Source organism: Molossus molossus, unplaced genomic scaffold (genome assembly GCF_014108415.1).
Source record: "Molossus molossus isolate mMolMol1 unplaced genomic scaffold, mMolMol1.p scaffold_m16_p_14, whole genome shotgun sequence".
In the NCBI taxonomy this organism is placed as follows: domain Eukaryota; kingdom Metazoa; phylum Chordata; class Mammalia; order Chiroptera; family Molossidae; genus Molossus; species Molossus molossus.
Genome location: NW_023425349.1, coordinates 35337363 through 35360858, shown reverse-complemented (window position 1 = coordinate 35360858; position 23496 = coordinate 35337363). Strand labels below are relative to the sequence as shown.

The following is a 23496-nucleotide window of genomic DNA, read 5'->3' as shown; positions in this document are numbered from 1 at the left end:
CTCCGTCCCACTCTCTCTGAAGATACAATAGAAAAATACCCTCGGGTGAGGTTTAAAAAAAACAAAAAGAAAAAAAAGTACCTGTTTGCCATAGAATGTTAAGAATCTGTAGAAAAATGTTATGAATTATTATTTTTTCTTTTTGTTAATCCTCACCTGAGGATTATTTTCTACTGATTTTTCCCCCTTTATTGATTTTAGAGAGAAAGGAAGTGAGAGGAAGTGAGAGGGAGAGAGAGATAGAAACATCGGTGAGAGAGAACATCCATTGGCCGCGTCCTGCATGTCCCCTACTGGGGATCGTGCCCACACCTGGGCATGTGTCCTGACCAGGAATTGAACTGGTGACCTCTTGGTGCATGGGTCCAAGCTCAACCACTGAGCCACACTGGCCATACTTTATGTACATTTAAAAAAATTTTTTATTATAATTTTTTTCTTCACCCGAGGACATTTTTCCATTTTTTTATTTTGTTGTTCAGATAGAGTGGGAGGGAGAGAGAGGATGACCGAGAGAGAGAGAGAGAGAGAGAGAGAGAGAGAGAGAGAGAGAGAAAGAGAAACAGAAACTTTGACGCGAAAGGGACACATCGAGTGGCTGCCTCCCACATGACCCAACCAGGGCCGGAAACAAACTGCAACGGAGGAGGTATATGCCCTTTGTGGGAACAGAACCCGGGTCTCTCTGTACCGCAGGCCGATGCTCTAACCGCTGAGCCAAACAGGCCAGGGCTCGTGTACATTTTAAAATCAACTTGTCTGCCAGACCTGTGTGGCTTAGTGGACTGAGCATTGTCCCATGGACTGAGAGGTCCTGGTTCGATTCCTGGTCAGAGCACATGCCCAGGTTTTGGGTTCAATTTCCAGTAGGGGGTGTGCAGTAGGCAGCCAATCGATGTTTCTCTCTCACATTGATGTTTTTATCTCTCTCCCTTCCTATCTCCAAAAAAACCCAAACAAGTTAATACTAAAAAATAAAAAATGTGTCCTGGCCTGTTTGGCTCAGCGGTTAGAGCGTCGGCCTGCGGTCCAGAGAGACCCGGTTTCGGTTCCCACTTAGGGCTCATACCTTGGTTGCAGTTTGTCCCCGGTCGTGGTTGGTCGTGCGGGTGGCAGCCACTCGATGTATCCCTTTCACGTTGATTTCTCTCTCTCTCTCTCTCCCTCCCACTCTATCTGAACAAAAAATGGGAAAATGTCCTCGGGTGAGGATAAAAAAATAAATAAAATAGCTCTGGCCGGTTTGGCTCAGCAGTTGGAGCATCGGCCTGCGGTACAGAGAGACCCAAGTTTGGTTCCCGCTGGGGGCACGTACCTCGGTTGCAGTTTGTCCCTGGCTTTGGTTGGTTGTGCGGGTGGCATCCACTCGATGTGTCCCTTCACATCGATGTTTCTCTCTCTCCCTCCCTCCTGCTCTATCTGGACAAAAAATGGAAAAATGTCCTCGGGTGAGGGGAAAAAAAAAAATAAATAAATAAAATAAATAAAAAATAAAAAATGTAAATAAATAAAATTAACTTGTCAATTTCTTTTTTTAAAAAAACTGGTGCAGGTTTTATTTTTAAAATTTTTATTTAATTTTATTTTGTTAATCCTCACTTGATATTTTTACCATTGATTTTTAGAGTGCGGGAGGGAGGGAGAAAGAGAGAAACAAACATCAGTTTGTTGTTCCACTATTTATGCATTCTTTGGTAGATTCTTAAATGTGCCTTGACTGGGATTGAACCTGCAACTTTGTTGTATCAGGATGATGTTGTAATGAACTGAGCTACCCAGTCAGGGCTCAATTTTCTTGTAATGATTTGTTTATATACTCTCCAGGCATCATGAGCCTAAGAAATTTTTTTTGTATTTCAGGTTCTAAATGGCTTCTAAGAAGTTGGGTGCAGATTTTCATGGTAAGTGGACTGACCATTAGATATTATGCTTTAAGTTTTGATTTGACCAGAGAATTTAAAATCATTTATTTAAGTACTCACAGCTTGAGAAAAATAAAATTGTACAACAAAGTAGTATATACATTCCCTAGGACTTCAGATAACTTTTATATACGTATGTATATATTTTTAGTTAGCCCTAGGAGAAACAGGCTCAGGAAGCAATTCCAGAGGTATAAGAATGGCTCTTGAAGCTTAGGAGAAAGAGAAAGGCAAGGAAAACACACCTGGGGGAAGGGGGTGGGGAAAGGCCCGGGAGAGCTTGGGGGAGAGGAGAGAGAAGAGAGGGAGGGAGGGAGGGAGGGAGGGAGGGAGGAAGAGCGAAGGAGAGAGAGAGAGAGCTTAATATATATTTTTTATTTTGGATTTTTTTTTCAATTATAGTTTACATTTGGTATTATTCTGTATTAGTTTCAGACGTACAGTATAGTGGTTAGACAATCATATACTTTACAAGGTGGTCCTCCCTGATCCCTGATATTTCAAGTACCCACCTGGTCCCATACATAGTTATTACAATATTATTTACTAAGTGCCTGATGCTGTAATTTACATCCATGTCACTATTCTGTAACTACCAATTTGTACTTCTTAAACCCTTCACCTTTTTTACCCAGCTCTCCAATTCCTCTTCTGTCTGGCAACCATCAGTCTATTCTGTTATCTATAAGTCTGTTACTATAGGTAGCTTTAATATTGAAGTAGTTCCTCAAATAGATAGTTGAGTCTCTCTATGGTTATTGTATTTGAAACTACCAGAGGTGTTTGAGGAGGCTTCCTATTTTTGTTGTTCCTTTTTAAAAATTTTTATGTTTGTGAATCCTCACCTGAGGATATTTTTCCATTGATTTTTAGAGTGGAAGGAAGGGAGGTAGAGAGGGAGACAGAAAGAAACAGAAACAGAAACATTGATGTGAGAGAGTACACATTGACTGATTGCCTCTTACATGACTCCACCTGGGCCGAGGATCAAAGCTGCAACCTAGGTACGTGCCCTTGACCAGTAATCAAACCTGAGACCCTTTGGTGCTCAGGATGATGCTCTAACCATCGGACCACACTAGCCAGGTCTTTGTTCTTCTTTACCAGTATTTTGAAGTATTTGTCATTCTCTGGTCATAGCTCTTCTTCATCTCAGGTGTGAAAAATTCTAAACCTTTAGTTAATACTTTATAATATTTTGGTTTAGTTGCCGTGCCCCAAAGGAAGTGATAGACTACAAATAAGCCATGATCACAGATTGATATATAGAAATATCAATAGTAGTAATGAACAGTTTTGCATTACAGACTAATAGTTCACCATCTTTTTCTAAGACGACTTTAAAATACTTTGATTATATGCATTTGGGAGAAATGGCGTTGCCTAAGAAGTTACAATTAGAGATTTTTTTCATAAAGGATAAGAAAGATAAGAATCAAACACGAGAAATATCCAAACACAATTGTTTTTTAATATTTTTTTTCTTTGATTTTAGAGAGAGAGGAAGGGAGAGTGAGAGTGAGATAGAAACATCGATGAGAGAGAACATCGATTGGTCACCTCCTGCATGCTCCCCATGGGGTTTGGGCCCACAACCTGGGCATGTGCCCTGACCTGGAATCAAACCAGCGACCTCTTGATGTATGGGTCAGTGCTCAACCACTGAGCCACACCAGCTGGGCAACACACTTATTTTTAAAGGGGTTTTAAAACTGATTTTCCATTTTAAAAATCATGTCAATTTAGGAATGATTTGCTAAACAATTTGGCACCATGTGTTGATCTGCTTATCTGATCATTGAGGTTGTTTGATAGTATCACTCTGCTGAGTCAGGGTGGAGCAGCAGTCACTGTGGTGTTAACTTGTTTATATACCTTATACAACAGCTTTAATATTTTGAATCACCATTGTACATATTCATTACTTGCATATATTTTGTTAAATCCCTTCCGAGTTAAGTCACTCAAACTCTGGATTTTGCATTTTATTTAACAGGTCAGGCATCGGATTTGCCAGGTAAGTTATCCTACTGTTGAAGGATTATTACAAGGCTCTTTCAAAGTACAGTAGTAAAGCACTGCCTAATGATGTTTTGGTTAACAACAAATCAAATATAGGATGGTGGTCACATAAAATTATAATGGAGCTGAAAAATTTCTATCACCTAGTGATATAGTCGCTGTCATAATGTAGCACAACAATGAATTACTCATGTTTGTGGTGATGCTGGTGTAAACAAGCCTATTGCACTGCCACTGTATTATAATAGTATAGCACATACAATTATATTCAGTACATAATATTTGATAATGATAGTAAACAGCTATGTTACTGTACTATACTTTTTATTGTTATTTTAGGGTATATTCTTTATATAAAAAAGTTTGCGCCCTGGCCGGTTTGGCTCAGCGGTTAGAGCGTCGGTCTGTGGTCCAGAGAGACCCAGGTTCGGTTTCTGCTAAGGGCGCGTACTTCGGTTGCACTTTGTCCCTGGCCCTGGTTGGGTCGTGCGGGTGGCAGCCACTCGATGTGTCCCTTTCACGTTGATGTTTCTCTCTCTCTTCTCTCCCATTCTATCTGAACGAAAAATGGAAAAGTTTCCTCAGGTGAGGATAAAAAAAAAAAAAGTTTGCCATAAAACAGTATGTCCTGTTATGCTGGGAGCAGCCTCAGACATCTCATGTTCACTGCATCTCTTGATTGCATTATTTTCTCTTGTACTTGATTTAATCTTGTGTTGTTTTGCTCATCATGGCCCCTAGTATACAAAAATCCACTGTTAATGTTACTAGTAAGCAGCCACATTGAGTGATTGATCTAGAAATGAAATTGAGTGATCATATAATCATGAAGAACAAGAGCAAAGTGATAGAATCTGTTAAACGATCTTCTTTATTGATGGCAATAAGACATAACAAGAATTTTTTTTTTATCCTCACCCGAGGACATTTTTCGATATTTTGTTCAGATAGAGTGGGAGGGAGAGAGAGAGAGAGAAAGAGAGAGAGAAACATACATCGACGTGAAAGGGATACATCGAGTGGTTGCCACCCACACGACCCAACTAGGACCGGGGACAAACTGCAACCAAGGCACATGCCCTTAGCGGAAACTGAACCCAGGTCTCTCCAGACCACAGGCCAACACTCTAACTGCTGAGCCAAACCGGCCAGGGCTTAACAACAATTTGAGAAGGACTTATATCAGACATGGAGACACTTCTAATGACCAGACATATAAGTGTATCTACCTTCTCAGCACTGTGATGATCATGGCCAAAGAAGAAGTTTGTTTGCAGTGTTGAAAGAAAAGACTGGACTTGACTACAATGTTGAATTTACTGGTAGCTCTGGGTAGTTTAAACTATTTAAGAATTGTTATTCACTACATAATGAAAAAATAAGTGGTGAGTCTGAGAACGCTGATGTGAAAGTAGCTGAAGAATTTTTGGAAACTCTAGATATGCTGATTGTGGAAGAAAATTACTTGCCAGAGCAAATATTCAATGTGGATGAAAGCTCCCTATTCCAGAAGCAGATGCCTAAAGAACTTTCATGTATTAAGGAGACCAAGTCAGTGCTACGTTTCAGGGCTTTTAAGAACAGAACAGTCTTGCTTGGGGGCTACAAATTAAAACCCTTTGTGATCTGGCACAGTGAGAACCCCAGAGCACTCAAGCCTATCAATAAGCACACACTGTAGTGTACTACAGAAACAGTAAGAAATCATGGATGACTAAGCTCCTCTTCCAAGACGTTCTCCTGGATTGCTGTGCCAGCGAAATGGAGAAGTACTATTTGGAAAATAACGTATCTTTCAAGGTTTTGCATAATGCTGGTAATGCTTCTGTCCATTCTCCTTTTATTGGTGATCTTTGTCCCAAAATAAAATCTCCCTCTAAATACCACTGTTTGATATGATCAATGGGTCAAGTAGTTATAGTAGCTTTTAAGGCCTAGCCCCTGAGGAAGACCTTTGTCTAGGCTTTTTCTGCAACCGAGTAAGACACTGATGCAGTTCTGGAAGGATGACAACACCTATGACTGCATCAAGAACCTTGCTTGAGCTTCAGCTTGGGGTGGTGCCACCAAGGAGTGGATGAATAGCATCTGGAAGAAGACACTCAAGAGGTTCATCTGTGACTTAAAAGGATTTACCAAGCATGAGGAGGTTGCAAAAAATCAACAAACTGCGTTTGAGATGGCAAACAACTTTACCCTGGTGTGGGTGAGGACGGACATTGAGAAGCTCCTGGAAGGTGCTTCACCATCTGAGCCACCCAGCTAGAGCAATTGACTAATGAGGAGTTGTTGGAACTGGAACAGGAACACATAGCTGAAGAAGAGGCAAGAGAAAGTGAAGTTGCAGAAGAAAAAGACCCCCAAGAAAATTTATAGTGGAGGGTTTAGCAAAAGCTTTGTAGACTATAACAAACTCCTTAAAAAGTTGAAAACATGGACCCTAATACTGCAGGGTTTTCATTCATAGGAATGTTTGTGGTGCATTTTCTGGTTAGAAGCAAATCTGATGGAAAAAAGAAACAAACCATGCAAACCCCCATGAACATATTTCTGAAAAGAATGACGCCTCCTCAAGAAGAGCGTGAGGCAGGTCCTTCAGGAGGTATTTTAGAAGGCAGCATTGTTATTACCATAGGAGATGACAACTCTATGTTTGTTATTTCCCCTGAAGACTTTCCAGTGGAGCAAGATGTGGAGGTGGAAGATAGTGATGTTGATGCTCCTGATGATCTTGTGTAGGCCTAGGCTAATGTGTGTGTTTGTGTTTTAGGTTTTTTTGTTTTGTTTTGATTTTAATTCTCACCTGAGGATATTTTTTCCATTGAGTTTTAGAAAGAGTGGAAGGGAGGGAGGGAGGTGGGGGAGAGAGAGACAGACAGACAGACAGATAGGCATTGATTGGTTACCTCCAGCACTCACCCTGACTGGGACTGGGGAATGAACCTGCAAACCCAGGTATGTGCAACCTAGGTACATGCCCTTGATGGAGAATTAAACCTGAGGCACTTTGGTACATGGGCCAATTCTCTAACATTAAACTACACTGGCCAGGGCTTAATTGATTTTAGAGATAGAGGAAGGTGGAGAGAGAGAAACATTGATGTGAGAGAGAAACATCTGTCAGTTGCCTCCTGTACTTGCCCTGACTGGGATCGAACCTACAGCCTGGATATGTGACCTCACTGGGAATCAAACCCACAACGTTTTGGTGCATGGGATGATGCTCCAACCATCTGAGCCACCCAGCTAGAGCTGTGTCTTAGTTTTGTTTTTTCATTTTTTTTCTTTATTGATTTGAGAGAGAGGAAAGGAGAATGAGAGAGAGATAGAAACATGGATGAGAGAGAACATCGACTGGCTGCCTCCTGCATGCCCTCCACCAGGGATCGGGACCACAACCCAGGCATGTGCCCCAAATGAGAATTGAACCAGTGACCTGGTGCATGGGTTGACCCTCAACCACTGAGCCACACCAGCCAGGCTGTGTCTTAGTTTTTAACAAAAAGTTTAAAAAGTAAAAAAATAAAATTTAAAAATAGGGTAAATCTTATAGAATTAAGTATAAATAAAATATTTTTGTATAGCTGTACAGTGTATTTGTGTTTTAAGTGTTATTACAAGAGTTGAAAAGTTAAATTAAAAAGTTTATAAAGCTAAAAAGTTACAGTAAAGCTAAGGTTAATTTATTATTGAAGAAAGAAACATGTTTGTTTGTTTTTATCCTCACCTGAGGACATTTTTCCATTTTTTTGTTCAGATAGAGTGGGAGGGAGAGAGAGGAAGAGAGAGAGAGAGAGAAATATCAACGTGAAAGGGACACACATTGAGTGGCTGCCTCCTGCACGACCCAGCCAGGGCTGGGAACAAACTGCAACCGAGGTACCGAACCCAGGTCTCTCTGGACTGCAGACTGACGCTTTAACTGTTGAGCCAAACTGGCCAGGGCAAAAAGAAACATTTTTAAATAAATTAAGTGTAGCCGAAGTGTATAGTGTTTATAAATTCTACAGTAACGTCCTAGGCCTTACATTCACTCACCACTCACTGACTCACCCAGAACAATTTTCAGTCCTACAAGCTCCACTCATGGTTAGTGCCCTATACAGGTGTATCATTTTCTGTCTTTTACACCATATTTTTTTTGTACCTTTTCTACATTTAGATAAACAAATATTTACCATTGTGGTATAGCTGCCTACAGTATTCAGTGCAGTAACATACTGTACAGATTTGTAGCCCAGGAGCGGTAAGACTATACCATATAACTTACATGTGTAGTCGGTTGTGGTATCTAGGTTTGTGTGAGTGTACTCTATGATGTTTGTACGTGATTAAATCACCTACCAATGAATTTTTCAAATGTGTCTGTGTTGTTAAGCTATCTATGATTGTATTGAAAATGATAGTTAGAGATCTGAAGTTATCTTTGGATCCCTTTTTCAGGGGAAAAGAGGATAGACCCAAGGCCAGAGAGCAAAGGCCTAGTGAGAGTAAATAGCAAAAATTAAAAATTTAAACTTATAGTCTTATTTTAAAATAAAAGCTTTCTATCTTGAACCTTAGGGAACGCCTTTTTTTTTTTTTTTTTAATCCTTACCTGAGGACATTTTTGCATTCATCTTCAGACAGAGCGGGAGGGAGAGAGAGGAAGGAGGAGAGAGAGAGAAACATTGATGTGAGCGAGGCAACACATGGACTGGTTGCCACCCACACGACCTCACCCGGGGCTGGGGACAAACTGCAACCGAGGTATGTGCCCTTAGCGGGAACTGAACCCAGGACTCTCTGGTCTGCATTCTGACGCTCTAACCGCTGAACCAAACTGGCCAGAGTGGGAACTTTTTTTTTTATTGGAGTGAAAATAAGTTGGACCCCAGATTGTGTGTTTCATTTAATTTAGAGAGATTATAATTCTGAAGTTATCTGATTAATAAAGGATTTTTTAGAACTTTGTCTATCTTCTTATATTTCTAACCAAAATTTTATTGTTGAATTAAAGTTCTACTTGAGTAAAATCTGAAAAAGTATTTTCTTTCTCTGTTTGCTGCCTTCGGCTTCAATTTGCTGAGCTATTTGAGTTTCAGTAACTTTTGTGTTTTTAGATTAAGAATATTATTTTTAGATATCATGTAGTTTAAGAAATAGAAATTAAAGGTAATAGTTGGAGAATAATTCATAGGCAATCTTGTAGGCATGTGAGTGCAGGAAATCAAGTTCAGCCTGGCCTTATAAGGCTGAAATTAGAAAACCAGGAAACTAAGGCTACTACTTCCTCCATCTCTCAGGAAGGTAAATAGACTTTTCCTCACTGCGTTTCTTTGCATATTTGCTCCATTTTAATTCTTCTATTATATGGACTTACTTTCTTATTTATTTATTTATTTATTTATCCTCACCCGAGGACATTTTTCAGTATTTTGTTCAGATAGAGTGGGAGGGAGGGAGAGACAGAGAGAGAAACATCGACATGAAAGGGACACATCATGTGGTTGCCACTCCCATGACCCAACCAGGGCTGGAGACAAACTGCAACCGAGGTACGTGCCCTTAGCGGGAACTGAACCCGGGTCTCTCCAGCCAGCCAGCCAGCACTCTAACTGCTGAGCCAAACCGGCCAGGGCATGGACTTACTTTCTTGGCTAACTTGTGTAGAGTGCGTGGGGTCAAAAATGGGCACCCCAGTTCTGGTGCTTCTTGCTAACTTGATCTTTCAGCTTAAGTGGCTAGCATCATATAGCTAGAGTTGTATCTTTTGGTCTGGGGAGTATCTGGTCAAAACTTAGAGTATCCCCCTAAATTAGATATTTTCTAACTGGTCCATTGGGGGGGGTGTTGTGTGTGTGTGTGTGTGTGTGTGTGTGTGTGTGTGTGTAAGTCTTCTAGGGCATTTGGGGTGTGTGCCAAGATGTAACAACTGCTCTCATGAAAATATTCTTTCTATTTACATATTTGGGCTGACTGGATCTTGTGCTGTGCTGTCTTATGACTCATATTTGATTTACCTTCAAGTTTATTATTTCCAGCTAAGGTTGAACTTCTTCCGCTGTCATCAATAACCATATATTCCTAAATAACAGAATGAGATATAAACAGCTACTTCTCAAAGGCCTTTAAAATAATATTGTCCTTATGTATATTACAAATCCTTGGCTTAGTTTAAATCAGGCTTTTCTTGGATCCTAGTGCTTTATAATTTTTAACTCATTATCCACTTGTTTCTTCTGAGAAAAAAAAGTTATTTTCTTAAAAATCCTCACCCGAGGATACTTCTTTCCATTTTTATCTTCAGATAGATTTGGGGGGGGGGGGGGCATCATTGTGAGAGATGGTTGCCTTCCGCATGACCCCAACCAGGGCCTGGGACCAAACTGTAACTGAGGTATGTGCCCTTGACCCAAATTAAACCTGTGACTCTTTGGTCCACAGGCCGATGTTCCAATGCTGAGCCAAATGGCCAGGGCTTCTTTTTGTTTTTCCTTTATTGATTTTAGAGAGGAAGGGAGAGGGAGAGAGAGAGAAACATCGATGGGAGAGAACATCAGTTGGCCACCTCCTGCTTGCCTCCCACTGGGGGTTTGGCCCACAACCTGGGCATGGGCCCTGACTGGGAATCGAATTGGTGGCCTCTTAGTGCATGAGTCGACAATCAATGAGCCACATTAGCTGGGCGAAAAAAGTTATTTTTCAGAAGTGACTTTTAAAGGATTCTAAAAAATATTTCAACAAATTACTCTTTTAATATCTTTAAAAATGGCCCAGCTGTTGTGGCTCAGTGGATTGAAAGCATCCCGTGCACCTAAGAGGTCACCAGTTTGATTTCTGTAGGGGTACATGCCTGGATTTCAGGTACAATCCCTGGCGGGGGGTGTGCAGGAGGCAGATGAACAATGTCTCCCTCTCCCTTCTTCTCTTCCCCTCTCCCTTCTTCTCTCTCTAAAATCAATTAAAAATATATTAAAATATATATATTTAAAAAATATGTGAAAGAATGCCTTGAGATTTTAATTTAGGAAAACATGTCTCTATAAAAGTAAACTTCCTGCCCTGGCCAGTTTGGCTCAGTGGTTGGAGCATCAGCCTGTGGACCAGAGAGTCCCGGGTTCGGTTCCCGCTAGGGGCATGTACCAAAAAAAAAAAAAAGTAAACTTCCTTTGAAAAATCCGTGCTGTCCAATTTATGAGCATTTAACTAACTTCTAGAGAGGTGCATTTTGCTGTTGGTTTAATTTCTACTTAGATATTGAAATGCTTTTTCTGCTGAGTGATAAAAAGGCATTTTATATTTTAGAAAAGGTTAATGCTTTGCAGTTTGTAGAGAAGTTGGCCATCATTTAATCGTTGTTCTCCTGTATGTAATCTGTTCCCTCCCTTCTTTCAAGATTTTCTCTTTAAACTTTTGGGATCTGTGGGTTGATTTCTTTTTTTTTAAATAACTTTTGGAAAATTTGCAGTATGATCTCTTACCACATTTTTCCTGCCCCATTGTCTTTCTCTTATCCTTTTGAAACTCCAATTACATCCGCATTAAGTTGTTTGATAACGTTCCAGGGATTTCTTAAGTTTCTGTTTCTTTTTTTCTCTCTTTGGGTTTCTATTCAGCTAATTTTTTTAAAAAAAATCCTCACCTGAGAATATGTTTTTATTGCTTTTTAGGGGGGGCGGGTGGAGAGAGAAAAAACAAATTAACACTGGTGTGAGAGAGAAACACTGATCAGTTGCCTCCCAAACATGCCCCAAACAGGAATCAAACCCGCAACCTAGGTTATGTGCCCTGACTGAATTGAACCCCACAACCTTTTGATGTTCTGGATGATGTTCTAACCAACTGAGCCACCTGGCCAGGGTACCATTTCAGTTAATTTTATTTGACCTCAGTTACTTGATTCTTTCCTCTGCTGAGTATTGTCTTCTGGTTAGTGCATAGCCTGGCTTATAAACTATCAATTTTGTTTTCTGATACTGCATTTTTCATTTCTAGCATTTCCAGTTGTCTCCTTATATTTCCAACTCTGTTGAAATTCCCCATCTGCTCTCACATACACCTTTTCCACTATATCTTTTAACATATTTATTATTTTTATTTATTTTTTTAAACTTTATTGTTGAATGTATTACAGATGTTCTTCATTTTCCCCCCATTGACCCCCCCTCCTCCCCACTCCCACCCTCTTCCTGCCTTTCCCCACACTGTTCTCTGTGTCCATTGGTTATGCATATATGCATGTAAGTTCTTTGGTTTATTTCTTCTCACTCCCCAACCCCCCTTTCCTTTGAGGTTTGTCAGTCTAGCAACCAATTTGTACTTCTTAATCCCTTCACTTTTTTCACCCATTTCCCCAACCCCCCTCCCATCAGTCAACCAACAAAATGTTCTCTGTATCTATGAGAATGTTTCTGTTCTGCCTGTTCATTTTGTTTGTAGATTTGATTGTCAATAGATATGTATTCATTGCCATTTTGTTTATTCATATTTTTTATCTTTTTCTTCAAGAAGGCCCTTCAACATTTCATATAATAATGGTTTGGTGACGATAAACTCCTTTAGCTTTTCCTTGTCTGGGAAACTCTTTATATGACCATCAGTTCTAAATGACAGCTTTGCAGGATAGAGTAATCTTGGTTGTAGGTTCTTGCTTTCATCACTCTGAATATTTCTTGCCACTCCCTTCTGGCCTGCAAAGTTTCTTTTGAGAAATCAGCTGACAGCCTAATGGGAACGCCCTTGTAGGTAACTAACTGCCTTTATCTTGCTGCTTTTAAGATTCTTTCTTTGTCTTGAACCTTTTGCATTTTGATGATGATGTGTCTTGGTGTGGGCCTCTTGGGGTTCATCTTGTTTGGGACTCTGTGCTTCCTGGACTTGTATGTCTGTTTTCTTCACCAAGTTAGGGAAGTTTTCTGCCATTATTGTTTCAAACAAGTTTTCGATTTCTTGTTCTCGCTCTTCTCCTCTGGCACCCCCAAGATGCGAATGTTGGCACGCTTGAAGTTATCCCAGAGGCTCCTTACACTATCCTGATTTTTTTGGATTCTTTTTTCTTTTTGCTGTTCTGATGGGATGTTTTTTGCTTCCTTATATTCCAAATCGATGGTTTGCTTCTTGGCTTTACCTACTCTATTATTAAATCTGTGTAAATTATTCTTTATTTCAGTTAGTGCCTCCTTTATTTCTGACTGGTCCTTTGTTATGCTTTTGAGGCCCTCATTAAGTTCGCTGAGGTTCTCACTAAGTTCATTGAGCATCCTTATAAGCAGTGTTTTGAACTCAGCATCTGTTAGGTTGCTCATCTCCATTTCGCTTAGTTCTTTTCCTGGGGTTTTGTTCTGTTCTTTCATTTGGGACCTGTTTCTTTGTCTCCTCATTTTGGCTGCCTCCCTTTGTTTGTTTCTGTCTATTACTTAACGAGAAGTATGGGGCTACCTGAGACCAGATGCTGCTCGTTTGAAAGAATTTAGGAAACCTGAAGCAGGATCCAAGACAGGCCAATCCTATGGTAAAGCAAGTGGCAACAGCTTGGGTGGGCTTGACAGTTGGGTGGGGCAAGGCCTCAGGGAATCACCAGGGTGGAGCAGTGTGAACCAGGTTGCTGGAGTCCCAGAAATGGCCGCTGTCTGCTGCCCCAGGGAAGGGCTCACCACCAAAGGAACAAAGGCCTCTGACAGCACGTCTGTCCTGGAGAAAGCTCCCTCTCCAGCCCTTGCTCCAGTGCCAAACAGCTCAGTTCTTCCCTGTATGTCTCTGGCGCCCCTCAAGCTCCTTCCCCTCTGAGCTTAGAGGGAGCAAGTCCGAGTAAGTCTGTGTGTGGACCCTTTAAGAGGAGCTGCCTGGGGCTCCAGCCGCCTCAGCCTCCCTGATCCCCAGTTCCCGTTGGTTTTTCCAGCCAGAAGTTATGGGGACTTCTCTCCCTGGCACTGGAACCCTGAGTGGGTCACCTGGTGTGGGATGGGGACCCCTCAGTCCTCAGGGAGGACCTTCTCAGCCCATGTATCCTCCTAATTTTTATCGGTCACATGTGGGTGTGGGACCAGTCTGTTGTGCCTCTGCCCCTCCTACTAGTCTTTATGTGGCTTCTTCTTTAATTTTGTAGTTGTAGGATTTTCATTCAGCTTGATTTCAGGCGGCTTTGAATGATGGTGGTTCTGTAGTTGACCTGTAACTTTTATGTGGTTGTGGGAGGACACAATACCGCATTTACCTACTCCGCCATCTTGACCGGAAGTCCCTATTATAGTTATTTTAAAACTCTGTAATAATAATTCTAATTTCTTAGTCATCCCTGGATCTGATGACTGATTCCTCTCTGGATGAATCGCATTTTCTTCTTTGTGTGTCTTATATATATTTTTTTTTATCCTCACCCGAGGACATTTTTCCATTTTTTGTTCAGATAGACTGGGAGGGGGAGAGAGAGAGAGAGAGAGAGAGAGAGAGAAATCGATGTGAAAGGGACACATCGACTGGTTGCCACCCGCATGACCCAACCAGGGCCAGGGACAAAGTGCAACCTAGGTATGTGCCCTTAGCGGGAACTGAATCCCGGTCTCTCTGGACCGCAGGCCAATGCTCTAACTGCTGAGCCAAACCGGCCAGGGCTGTGTGTCTTACATTTTTATTGAATGGCAGACAGCGTATATTAAAAAGTTCATTTTGTAGGTTATCTGGCTTGTTTTTGTTGTTATGGTATGAATAACATTTCCTTCCTACTTCACATTCCCTAGCAGATCTCAGTGTAAGAGAGAGAGAGAGAGAGAGAGAGAGAGAGAGAGAGAGAGAGTTGTCTATCTATCTTTCTGTCTCTCCAATTTTGCAAGTATTACCTTATTTAGGCTTTAAGGTAGTTGATACCCAGTTATGGAATTGAAGATTTTCATATAATTTTAAGTTTGATCTGTTCTCTTGTTCTTTGTTTCTTTGTTTGTTTCTTTCACATCTGAGGATATTTTTATTTTTATCTTCAGATAGAATGGGAGGGAAGGAGGAAGTGGGGGGGGAGAGAGAGAGAGACATCGATGTGAGAGAGAGATATTGACTGGCCGCCTCCTGCATGACCCTGACCAGGGCCAGGGATGGAACCGCAACTGAGGTATTGCCCTTGACCGGAATCGAGCCTGTGACTTTTTGGTCTGTGGGCCTACATTATAGCTGCTGAGCCAGACCAGCCAGGGCTGTTCTGTTGTTTTTTTCAAAAACCTGTTTGAATGAATTTGAATTAACAGTAAATCCTGAATTAAGCATAATCCCTTTGTTGCCTTCTATTAGGCATTTTTCTTCCACATGGAATTGTACCTTTTTTCAGAAAAACAAGTAGGTCACGTCCTGGCCGGTTTGGCTCAGTGGTTAGAACGTCGGCCTATGGTCTAGGGGTTCGGTTCCCACTAAGGGCATGTACCTGGGTTGCAGTTTGTCCCCGGCCCTGGTTGGGTTGTGCGGGTGAAAACCACTCGATGTGTCCCTTTCAGGTCGATGTTTTTCTCTCTCTCTCTCCCTCCCACTCTATCTGAACAAAAAATGGAAAAATGTCCTCAGGTGAAGATAAAAAAAAAATAGCCCTGGCCATTTTGGGTCAGCTGTTGAGCGTTGGCCTGCGGACCAAAGAGTCCCGGGTTTGGTTCCTGCTAGGGGCACGTACCACAAAAAACAAGTAGGTCACAAGATGATAAGCATATTAGCAAATTAGAAGGAAAAAGAACAGAATGAAGCCTTCCCAGAATTTTTAAGAAGCCATTACACATGCAGCCCTCTCTTTTCCATCATGGCATAATGCAAGGTGATGTGCAGAACCTGACTTCAAGAACTACCACAGGCACAGTTATCAGAGATATGCTTTTTTTTTCTAAATCGAACTTAGGAAAATGGGTTCAGACATCTTAAAAAGATTTTCAGTAATGAAGACTGAAACTAAAGGTATTTGGGATGAGCCAGGAAATTGCTAGCCACAATGTTTAATTCTCTAGTCCATGTGATTGAGTTTTTATTGAATCCATTTTAAAAATAAAATATATTGAGAAAAAAAGAGACATTGATGTGTTTAGATATTCTGATGTATTGAAAAGAAAAAAAGGAATAGTTCCTAAGGCATGGTTATATTTGCAAAAAAAGTATTCTTTGTAATGCCTCCAGCATCATGATTAATTGTACTGATGGTAGTTTTTGTCCATTATTCAAAAGGTTGGTTTTTTTTTTGTTGCCATCTCTTTAAATGCCCTTTTCTCTTTATTTCTATCCTTTCCTTCCAATAATTGCACAATACTCAATCACTGTTAACAAAGTTTAAAGGATTAAGGGAAAATTAGGGGATGTGCTAAATCACCTTGGCATTGGTTTTGTTAGTAAAATGAAACTGTTTGTTTTTTTTTTATCCTCACCCGAGAACAATTTTCCATTTTTTTGTTCAGATCGAGTGGGAGGGAGAGAGGAAGAGAGAGAGTGAGAAACATCAACGTGAAAGGGACACATCAAGTGGCTGCCACCCGCACAACCCAACCGGGGCCAGGGACAAACTAACCGAGGTACGCGCCCTTAGCGGGAACCGAACCCGGGTCTCTCTGGACCGCAGGCCGACGCTCTAACAGCTGAGCCAAACTGGCCAGGGCAAAACTGCTTTTTAAAGCAGATACCTGTAATTGGTACTACTGAAGGTGTTCTACTAGATCATGTCTGTCCCTAAGCCAGGGCCCAGTTCCACTTATAGAATATTAAGTTGTTGTTTCAGTCTATACAACACTGTTACAGTTTCCTAACTGAAAGGTAGGCAAGGAAACTGAACACCTTTCTCAATTTTTTTTTTTTTTTATCCTCACCCGATAATATTCTTCCATTTATCTCAGTGAGTTGGAGGGAGGGGGGGAGAGAGAGAGAGAGAGAAACATCGACTGGTTGCCTCTCACACGACCCTATCAGGGCCAGGGATGAACTGCAACCAAGGCACATGCTCTTGACTGGAATTGAACCCATGACTCATTGGTCCGTGGGCCGACGCTCTAACCGCTGAGCCAAACCAGCCAGGGCTGAACACTTTTCTTGAAAGATATTCTCATTTGACTCAGATATCTTTAGTATTTTTTGTAGATAGTTCTCCCTGCCTCAGCTTTCCATTATCATATAATAGAACTGTTTATTTAAGAAAATTTTGTTAGTATTAATGTAGATAAATTTTCTTGTACTTGTGTATCATATATGTTTGTGTTAATATAGATAGAATTTTTGCAATATGTGTATATCATATAATTAACTTACTTTGAATGTATACTTAAAATTTTCTTAAACATAAGACTTAATTTTTTTATTGTTAACTTGATTGTATTCTTTCCAATACTGCTTAGAAAATACTAAATTCAGCTTTGTTTCCAGTTAATTAGGGTACTAGCCAAAGTTAGAATATAACTTTCAGGAATATTTGAGTACCCCTTTTCATGGAAGACAGATAAAAATTATAAAGAGCTTTGTCTTTAATCTCTATAACATCAAGCATTTTATTTTATTTTTTATCCTCACCCGAGGACATTTTTTTCCATTTTCTGTTCAGATAGAGTGGGAGGGGGAGAGAGAGAAACATCGATGTGAAAGGGACACATCGAGTGGTTGCCACCCGCAAGACCCAACCAGGGCTGGGGACAAACTGCAACCGAGGTACATGCCCTTAGTGGGAACTGAACCCGGGTCTCTCTGGACCGCAGGCCGACACTCTAACCGCTGAGCCAAACTGGCCAGGGCAACATCAAGCATTTTATAAGTGGCAGAAGATTTTAATGTAACCAACACTTAGTTTTGTTGACAAGTTGTAATGCTACCTGATTTTTTTTTTTTTTTTTACACCTGTTATGTTTTTGTGGCTTTGTCCAGTATCTTAGAAATGTGCTTGTCTTGCATAAGTACTCTATTAAAACATTTTCATGACTAGCCTTGCCATTTTAGGTAAATCATTTTGAATTTTAATGAGTATTAAGTGAGGGTGAGAGTTAAATATGAAAGAAGTATAAGACCATGTCTTTATTTGTTTACTTACTGAGCAAATCTCATCTGTCAGACATTATATTGAACTTGAGGGGTGTAGATATGAAACATTTATCACTTATTAAGGAACATTTAAATTCTCACTCATAGTCTCTGGGGGGAAGTACAAGGAAACAGACTATTAAGACCACAGAAGTAAGACCTGAGGTGGTATGAACGAGGTGTTCCAAGATTGAGAAGGGAGGTGTTCTTAAGCCCATTCTTAAAGGACCAAAAATTATTAATCAAGTAAATGAGAGTGGGAATGTGACAGGCATTGCCAGCTGAGGAAACAGCACTTATAAGGATATGACCAACTTGGAAATTTTCCTAGAGTGTTAGTAATTATGGTTATGCCCCAGAAAAATTATTAGATTGAATAGTTATGGACTTAATTTGCAAGCTGAGTGAGAAATAGTTTAAATGTTTTCATTCTGGCTAGGGTGGGAGGACGGGGTCTTTTTCCTAATAGAGAGTTTCAGGTGTATCAGAGCAATATCTACATCAAGATTGGGAATGATGACAGGATTACAAATATATCTTGACCTTGATAGGTCTTTAAATCTATAGAATTTTTAGAAGGGAGAGAAGTCATCTTCATGGAAAAGGTATATTGTCTTATTCTGTCTCTGAGTACTCAAGAAAATACAATAGTGTGAGCCCTAGAAACAAGCTTTATTTTAGTAGCTACTAATATTCAAAAAGCAAAATTCATTTTATCAACTGTGTTTCATTGTCTGTGATGATCTGCCAGTAACTTAGCCAAAAACCTGGTCCAAAAAAGAAACCATGATCCAGTTTAGAGTATATAGGTAGTGAGAGACAAATATAAGAGCCACTCTCATTTTGTCATACCCTATTTTTGTTGTTGTTGTTATTGTTAATCTTCACCCAAGGATATTTTTCCATTGGGAATTGAAGCTGAGACCCTTCGGGCTGTGGGCCGATGCTCCAACCGCTGAACCAAACTGGCCAGGGCTGACCTTATAAATCTTTGATGGTGTCCTTGTCTTTGTGTATTACTCAGCTATAATAGGCAGACAACCTTTAGGGAGTTAAAGCAGTTTAGTTGTGTCTCCTGATAATTCTGATTCCCATGGTCTTGTTTGACTTTCCCTTTTTTGGTAAGTGCTGTGTTTCTTAAATATTTTTACATCTGCTCCAGAATGTAGCCTTAAAAAACAAAAAAAAATCTTGAGTTATTTCTTATATTAATTAAAAAGTGATTTCTACTAAAGTAGAGAAATCTTAATTAAGGAGGTTCTTTTGTGGAGATTCTGTCATCAATTCAGCAGTGTTTACTAAATGCCCAATATGTGCCAGGCAGTGTTGTTGGTTTTGAGTCTACATCAGTGAGTAAAATCATCTTAAATACTTGCCTACAAGGAGCTTACCTTCCATTGGGCAAGACAAACAATAAGTAAAATAAAAAACTGAATTTATAGTATGTTAGAAGGTAGTAAGTGTTATGTGGGGAAAGATAAATGGTAACACGGGAGTATTGCAGTAAGGATCGGGTAGTAATTTTAAATAGGGTGGTCAGTGCAAACCTCACTGAGAAAGTGACATTTGAACAAAGACTTAAAGGAGGTAATGGAATAAGTCTCATGGATATATGAGGGAAGAACATCCCAGATAGAGCATCCAGTGTAGAATTTTTGATTTGTGTGTGACCCACTTACGGTTGAGGAACAGAGAATCACTGTGACTTAGAGCAGTGTGCTGGGAGGTGACTATTAGGAGTTGAGGGCAGAGAGGTTGTGAGCATTGAGGAGCCTTTTTAGGCCACTGTGTGTACTTTTACACTATGTATAATTGAAAATAAACCCTGATAAGAGCAAGTAGGGTTTCTTCTTTAGAGATCTAGGGTCAGGAGAAGGAAAGCAGTCAGAGAAGGAATTTCTAGTCTTAGGATAGCATAAATTAATGTTGTATCCTAGACATAAGCATATAGTAAAATAAATAATAAGATTTTTTCTGATATTTTCTACTTTATTTTTGATTGTAGGGACTTTCAGTTACCTTGATGATGTCCCATTTAAGATAGGAGACAAATTCAAAACACCAGCTAAAGTTGGTCTACCTATTGGCTTCTCCTTGCCTGATTGTTTGCAGGTTGTCAGAGAAGTACAGGTAAGTGGTGATTTTTAGTTCAAGTTTAGTGCATTTAAAAATTTAATGAGTAAGAATTTGATGTATAGTGAAATAGAAACAAAATTCTCGTATTTCTTATTTGTATTTCTTACAGCTTCTGGTATTGCTTGGCTCACATTGTCTCTCACACACACGTTTGTATATCTATTACAGATCTTGTGTAATCTGTTAGATTGTATATTCCTGGGATTCTGTGCCCTGTCTGAAACAAATCCCCTTTGCCTGACTTGCTTATTCACCTCTTTTCCTTTTCTTTGTTAATATCCTCATTATCTTCTCAGTCACTCAAGTTAGATAATGTTTTTCTCTGCGGTGTCTCCTTTACTAGTCCATCCATGTTCCCTCCAAACTAGGTTACTAGCAATTTGTTGAACATACTGTGTATATTACTTGTCTACTATGCTTTTTCTCATGAGCTGTTATCTCCCTTGGAATATTGTTCTCTTTCTCATCATACTATAAGCTGTTTCTCTTCTAGAATTGTGCTGAAATGCCATCTCTTCAAAAGCTTCTTTCTCAACCCTCTCATCTTTAAAGTTCAGTTATATATAAGTGTATATATAGTATTACTTCTTGAAAGCAGTAAATAGCCCTATTTTATGTGACTTCCTTTCTTCCTTCAGTACACATTTATTGAATGCTTGCGTTTGAGTGGTGCTCTGCTAGGCTGAGGATAGAGAGAAATGCCCTAATCAGTGTCCTCAAGGAGCTTACAGTTTAGAGGAGTCAAGTGGAAAACAGTCAAGTACACTACTCATTCAAACACTTCTTGTGACTTAAGATTTTTTAAAATATACTTTCTGTCAAAGTTGATTTGTTTCTGGGGGATTTACTAAGGCATCAGCATGTTATTCTAAAAAGTATTCTTTGTGATATCTTTCAATCTATATGTAGTGGGTAATCATAGTGGGAATATTTCAGTTACATTTTCAAAGATAACAGATTTATTAAGATATAATTTACGTACCATAAAATTTACCCTTTAAAAGTGTGCAAACAAGTGGCTTTTAGTATATTCAGAGTTGTATAATCATCATTATGATATAATTCCAGAACACTTTCATTACCCCCAAAAGAAACCCAGTGCCCAATAACAGTCAATTCCTATTTCCCCTTCTCTCCCAGCACCTGGAAAACACTAAATCTACTCTCTGTCTCTCTAAATTTGCCTATTCTGGACTTAGCATATAAATGGAATAATGCAACATAAAGCCTTTTATGTGACTGGCTTATTTCACCTAGCATAATGTTTTCAACCTCCATGTTCTATTAATGAAATATTAGTACTTCATTTATTTTTATGGCTGAATAACATTCTATTGTATTGATAATACCATATTTTGTGTATTCATCAGTTGATAGATATTTTGGTGGTTTCCACTTTTTGACTATTAGGAATAATGCTGTTGTGAACATTTGTATACAGGTTGTTATGTGGACATATGCTTTCACTTTTCTTGGTTATATACCTGGGAGTGGAATTGCTGGGTCATATGATAACTACAACGTTTTGAGGAACTGCCAGAAGACTGTTTTCCAGGGTGGCTGCATTATTTTATAATCACACCCACACTGCATGAGAGTTCCAAGTTCTCCACATCCTCGCCGGCTCTTGTTATTTTCCATCTTTATACATCATTTTGCATTGGTCTTTTATTGTGGTTTTGATATACATTTCCTTAATTACTTCTGATGTTGAGTATCTTACATATTTTTGAATACTGAATTAATTGATATTCCTTTTGTATATGGAGCTTTTATTGAACCAGAAAAGATACTGATTTTTCTTACAAAGTTTTACCTTGTTTTGTTTGCCTGGTGACTTTTATTGGCAACAACAAATATTTGGTAGACACCTCTCTGTGTGCAGGATACTATTAATAGCGCAATATGATTAAAAAAACACCTCCTTCTTTCATTAGTTCTCCTATTGTTCACCACTTCATTGATCCATTCAGAAAACTTGTTTTGAATGCTGGGAATTTTCTTTTTATTTGATCAGTGCTGACTATACTCATAGTACCCACTAACAACAACAGGTGAGATCTAGGCTCTGAGTTCTAATCATGTGTGGGCCAACTGAAATTTTTTTGTTCTCTAATTGCAGATTAGCTTTAAATTTTGACTGCCTGGGGTCTCCATGAGGAATTTGGCTGTGGTATTGGTGCTAAACCCCTAGAGAAGAGTTTTATCTAGAACCATAGATAGCTAACTTAAAGCTTCCTATAACCTTGTCATATTTGCCCTTACATGGTAGTACAAACTCAGTTTTTCAGCTGAAAATTCATCAAGAGGAGCCAGTAAAAAAACATACATAACCCTTGCACCTAGGATCCAGAAACCTTTCATTAAATGTAATGGTGATAACCACAGTAGTAGGGGGTGGCCCCTAGTGTCAATGTTTAAGGTGGATTCTGGTGTCACTCATTCATGCCATGTAACTGTAATCTTGTAAGATTGCTTAAACTCTCCAATACTCCATTTCCTCATCTATAAAATGGAGATAACTAGTTTTTAAGGTTGTTTTAAAGATTTAATAAAATAATGCATTTATAGTGCATTTCAGGTACTCCATAAAGTTTTTGCTGTTATTATTCATTATATTACACTAAAACCACATTCTTATTTTTTCACTGTAATATTTCTGCTGTTATTTTCCTATATTTTTTCTATGTTCCACATATTCTACATTACTTTAGTAATTAAAAAACAAAAGTTAAGTAAAGGTTTTATTAAAAAGGAAAGAAATTTCCAATTATTTTTGGGAGTAAAACATCAGAGATCTGTGTGTTTACAGGCAGCAGGAAGTTGGTTACAGCCTCAGTTTTTGGTGAGGAAACCAGTTGCAAAATCGGATTTCCCAAATGCTGTTTTCTCACTGTGCTCTTAGTGGTAGAAAGGAAGCAGTGTCTTTCTGAGGCCTAGCAGCTGACTCGGGTATAAATGAACTTGACTTGTGCATTTTCAGGTTTCTCGTGTGTTGTTTAAAGCTGAAAAGCTTGGGAATGATCAGAGGTACTTTATTATGTTTCTTTTACTCTGTATTTCTTTTTATCCTTTCCCCCTCCTTTTTACTCTTAATGTGTCTCCAATCTTGAACATGCACACAGTACACTGATTAGCTTTGGTGCTTTAGGGTGAATACCAAAGGTCTTGTTTTCTCTGTCCCTAGGTGAATTTTGTTTTATATAATAGGTATATATTTTTTATGTGTGCAAATGAAATTTTTGTAAATTGAGCTATACTTTAAGGTATTGTTAAGGAACCATGAAGTAAATCTTTGTGCAATTTGCTCTGTAAAATCTTAATTTGAATGTGTCTAGATTTGTTAATAAGCAGTTTTCCTGCATTTAGAGTACAGTTTGTTCATTATAATTTGATAGAGGTTAAGAAGCACAGAATCTTT

The 23496-nt window shown here is 39.4% G+C and overlaps 1 protein-coding gene across 3 annotated transcripts in view; it reads left to right on the top strand.

The window, feature by feature from the left end:
* UBAP1 (ubiquitin associated protein 1) overlaps positions 1-23496 on the top strand; it is a 66296-nt gene that overhangs the window by 28577 nt on the left and 14223 nt on the right. The window contains exons 2-4 of one of the 3 annotated variants that reach the window (XM_036260295.1): positions 1861-1901; positions 3919-3939; positions 19945-20069. In XM_036260295.1, coding sequence (XP_036116188.1) covers positions 1868-1901; positions 3919-3939; positions 19945-20069 — 180 coding nt within the window. In that variant the 5' untranslated portion in view covers positions 1861-1867. The remainder of the gene's footprint in view (positions 1-1860; positions 1902-3918; positions 3940-19944; positions 20070-23496) is intronic. The other 2 variants (XM_036260296.1, XM_036260297.1) reach the window with 2 other exon arrangements.